Here is a 3878-nt window from a genome sequence, read left to right as displayed (position 1 = left end):
TGCTGAGCTAAATAACACACTGCGGAATATGGCAGGAGATGGCCCATTTAAAGCAGGCCCGCTGAAATTAATTAAGACCAAATGAAGCATTAAACGGTTCTCATTTGCAGCTCAGACTGTCACTGGGTAGGCAAGGGTGGACTCCCCTATCTAAATGGAACCCCTCCCCAGGCAAAGTGGTCTTAAATTTGGGGTGGCGGGGGACAAAATGCATTTCTGGCTAGGGAAAGGTGGGATTCAGTAGGAAGATTCAGTTTGCGCCTATCCAAGGAGGAAAAAATAAATCTCAAATGCTTAGCACCGAGGGATCATCTTTTTCTCATTTCGTGAGTCCCGGTTTTAAAGTGAGCACACACAACCTGACTCCAAGAAGTCCCTCATCTGAAGGCCAGATTTTATTTTACAACCCTGAGGCACCAGATCATCCTTCCTCTCCCTTAAACTGGAATTGTTCTGGCCAGCTGTCAGCCTCAGCAGTTCTCACAAATGCTCATGTACACACTGGGTTAAGAGAACAGGAAAGAAAGAGGAAAAGCAGAACTCAAGCTAGGAGACGATTCTACCGACTATGGCTGACAATCGTTTTCTGCAAGAAAACAGACTTACACTAGTTTGGGAACTGACAATTTTATAATATCTAAGGCTCACAACACACATTTCAGAGAAGAACAATACTCCTAGGACAGGGAACTCAGAGGATAAAGAATGCCTTACATGTAGAAATATGTCCAGAGTCGGGCCGGCAGGTGGCGTGGTGGTTAAAGGCGCTGGACTCCCACGTGGCTGAACATGGTTCAAGCCCCAGACTTGGTGGCTTGCTTTCCTACTTTTCCTCTCTCTTTCTCTGTCTCTCTCTGATCAAATTGGAAAATAATAATAATAAATAAATAAAGTTAACATTAAAAAAATAATAATTCTTAAAAAAAAAAAAAAAAAAAAGAAAGAAAGAAAACTGCCTGGAGTTACAGCAACTAGCACAGTCTATCTGAATGCTCCCAGTGCTGGCTCAGGGCAGTGCTTTGGCAAGCAGGCCTCTGACCCCAGGAGGGTCCTATCGAGCAGTCACAGGACAGGAAGGGGCTGCAGAACAGGCAGAGTTGGTCCTGTCTCACTGTCCCCAACCTTTGAAAGTTTGAAATCGTTCATCTTGAGTGTCTGATAAAGGCTAGAGCCTGGACACGGGAGTTGAAGAGAACCTGTCCCTGAAGATGTGGAGTACCAGTCCCCAAGATGACAGTGCCTCTCGGAACTGCACACGCAGACATGGGATGCATCTCGCAAAAGAAGTACTCACAGCCCCAGACCCTACCCCATCTTCTAAGGCCACCAAAGCCATTCACCTTACACTGCCACCAGGAAGATGGAAAAAGCGTCTCTAGAGGAAAGTGAAATGAATCGATCAGGAAGCCTCGATTTGAGAGCAGAAATATAGACCAAAGAGGGCCCTTTGCTTCTGAAAGAGAACTTTTTTGCATACAAAAAATACACTATTTGATATTAGACTCAGAAATATTGTACTGGAAACCTTTATTTAAAGTGGAAGAACCCCATCTATAGGGTGTGTGCGCTCACCAGAAAAACAGAGAGAGACGGAGAAACAGAAAGCGAGAAATCACCCCCCCAGGGATGGCCCCGCCGCAATCCCTTCTCCTCTCCTCTCCTCTCAGGATCTTGGGCATGCACGCACAGGCACCCAGTGTGAATTTCAAGCCTCTAGGTCTGGGATTTGAACCAAATTCACCCATGTGGGAGTCTAGCTGTGTAACCACTACACCAACTGCTGGCCCCTAGGACTGTCTTCCTTTTTAAGTGACAAACCTATATTCCCAGCAGTGCTGAATAATTTCTCTCCAAGTTCTACATTCGCTATTTACTAGCTTGGCCAAAATAAACAGGGTAATTGGAGTCTCAGTTTCTTCCTCTTGAAATGGGTATAATACAACCTAACGATAAGACCTACCTGACTTACACACTAACTCTTTTTGCCTTTAAGTAACTGTGTAAGATAGGAATTATTACCTTAATTATTTTACTAATAAAGAAATGGCAGGGCCGGCAGGTGGCATGGTAGTTAAAGGCCTGGTTTCCCACATGGCTGACCATGGTTCAAATCCTGGACCTGGCAGTTTGCTTTCTCGCTTTCCCTTTCTTTCTCTCCCTCTCTGGTCAAATAAAAAATAATAATATAAAATAAAATAAATAATTATTTTTTTTAAAAAAGGAAAGAAATGGAAATTCAAAGAAGTTAAGTCATTTGCTTTAACTCATTAAGCTAATTACTGGTTGAGCTAGAATTTGAACCCAGGCTTGACATCAAAGCCTATTATCGCAAACCCTCTCATTGTCTCCCACAGTACCTCAATATTTGTGCATCTGCCTACTTATCCTGTCCTCATGGGACTGTCACAGGAGTCACTGGAGTAAATAAGCTGAGATGTGTGGCTATCACTATAAATTAAAACATTATCCAAAGGTGGAACCAGCTAATGGTGTAATGGTTATGTCACCGGACTCCCATGTAGTCAACCGTGGTTTGAATCTTGCACCTGCTGGCTTAAAACTCACGCCAGGCACATGTGCATATGTGCCCAAAATCCCAAAAGGAGAAGGGACAAGAGGGATTACAGCATGGCCAACCCCCTGGGGAGTGATTTCTCGCTTTCTGTCTCTCTGTCTCTCCAGCGAGTACACACACCCTATAGCAAAATTCTCTCTAAAAACAAAACAACCAACCATTAAAAAAACCATTATCCCAAAGTTAGGGGATTTTTACCTTCAAGGGGTTCTTGGAGAACATATGCATTTAACTGAACTTCATTCTTAGGCAGGGTCACCTGGACACTCTCTCCAGCAGATACCACCAGTTCCTTTATAACTGGAAATAAAATAAACATGCCACAGATCAGAAATAGATCCAAGCTGTCCCATTTCTCCCCTTCCTTTGTGATCAAATTCCTTTGTGAACAGCATTCACCTACGACTTCACTTCCTATTTTTCTTTCTATTCTTTAATCCCCTCAAATCTGACTCTGCCCCTTCTCTTCCACTGAAAAGGATCTTTCGAGGTCACCAACAAAATGCTTCATAGCAAGTCTAATGGCTTTCTCAGCCCTCACCCTTTGCCCCTGCGCCTCTACTGCTGTCGACCACCTCCACCGTGAAAATGTCACCATGGCACGGTGTCCTACCTCTCCTCCTTCCCCTGACTTCTTCCCCACTGTATCTTAACTGCGGTCTGTCCCTACGTTTTCTTCTATACTATTTTCCACAGAGTTCAAATTCTGTTTCAAGGATTACCTTTATGATGATAACTTTCTTGTTTTTTAAAGTTAATTTTATTCACAATAAAGAGTGTGTGTGATGCACAAGCACAAGAGGGAAGATGCAGGAAGTAAGGGTGGGGGAAAGAGAGAAAAGTAGCCCAGCTGGGCCTCACCACACCGTGAAGCCCTTCCCCAGCCTTCTAGCTCTCAGGACCTTGGGCATGTGGGTAGGCCTTACATGTTTCAGGTCAGCTGGCAGGTGTCTGGGCATACGGTCGGCCATGTGGCTCCCAGCCTACGTTCAGACACAGTCACTGTCTAATAAGATGCATATGTTAGGTTCCTAGAAAGGCAAATGGCAGCCACAGGCCTAACTGATTTTCCTCCCATTCCAATTGCTACAGCCGGAGACTCATTGTTCACACTTAGATCATTCCAAGAATCTTAATTGGCCTTCCCTCTGCTAGCTCTCTCCATTCCAACCCATTCTGTCTTCCTAAAACACCCACCACCATTAGACTTTCTAAAACACTAAAATACTTTCTAAAATAGACTTCCCACCATGTTACTCTTCTGTTAAGACCCCTGCTTCTACATTGCTTTTTTTTTTTTTTT

At 44.0% G+C, this 3878-nt stretch overlaps 1 protein-coding gene across 5 annotated transcripts in view; it reads right to left on the bottom strand.

Moving 5' to 3' along the window:
- KIAA0319L (KIAA0319 like) overlaps nt 1-3878 on the bottom strand; it is a 124420-nt gene that overhangs the window by 42696 nt on the left and 77846 nt on the right. For all 5 annotated transcript variants that reach the window (XR_001370395.2, XR_003549423.1, XM_014587885.2 and 2 more), the window contains exon 5: nt 2774-2875. Coding sequence is in view for 3 of the 5 variants with exons in the window: in XM_014587885.2 (XP_014443371.1) it covers nt 2774-2875 (102 nt within the window). In the remaining 2 variants the exon portion in view is untranslated. The remainder of the gene's footprint in view (nt 1-2773; nt 2876-3878) is intronic.

The sequence above is a fragment of the Tupaia chinensis genome, unplaced genomic scaffold (genome assembly GCF_000334495.1).
Source record: "Tupaia chinensis unplaced genomic scaffold, TupChi_1.0 Scaffold000239_1, whole genome shotgun sequence".
Classification (NCBI taxonomy): domain Eukaryota; kingdom Metazoa; phylum Chordata; class Mammalia; order Scandentia; family Tupaiidae; genus Tupaia; species Tupaia belangeri.
Note: the sequence above shows the minus strand (reverse complement) of the source record. Positions and strands in the feature narration are given on the sequence as shown.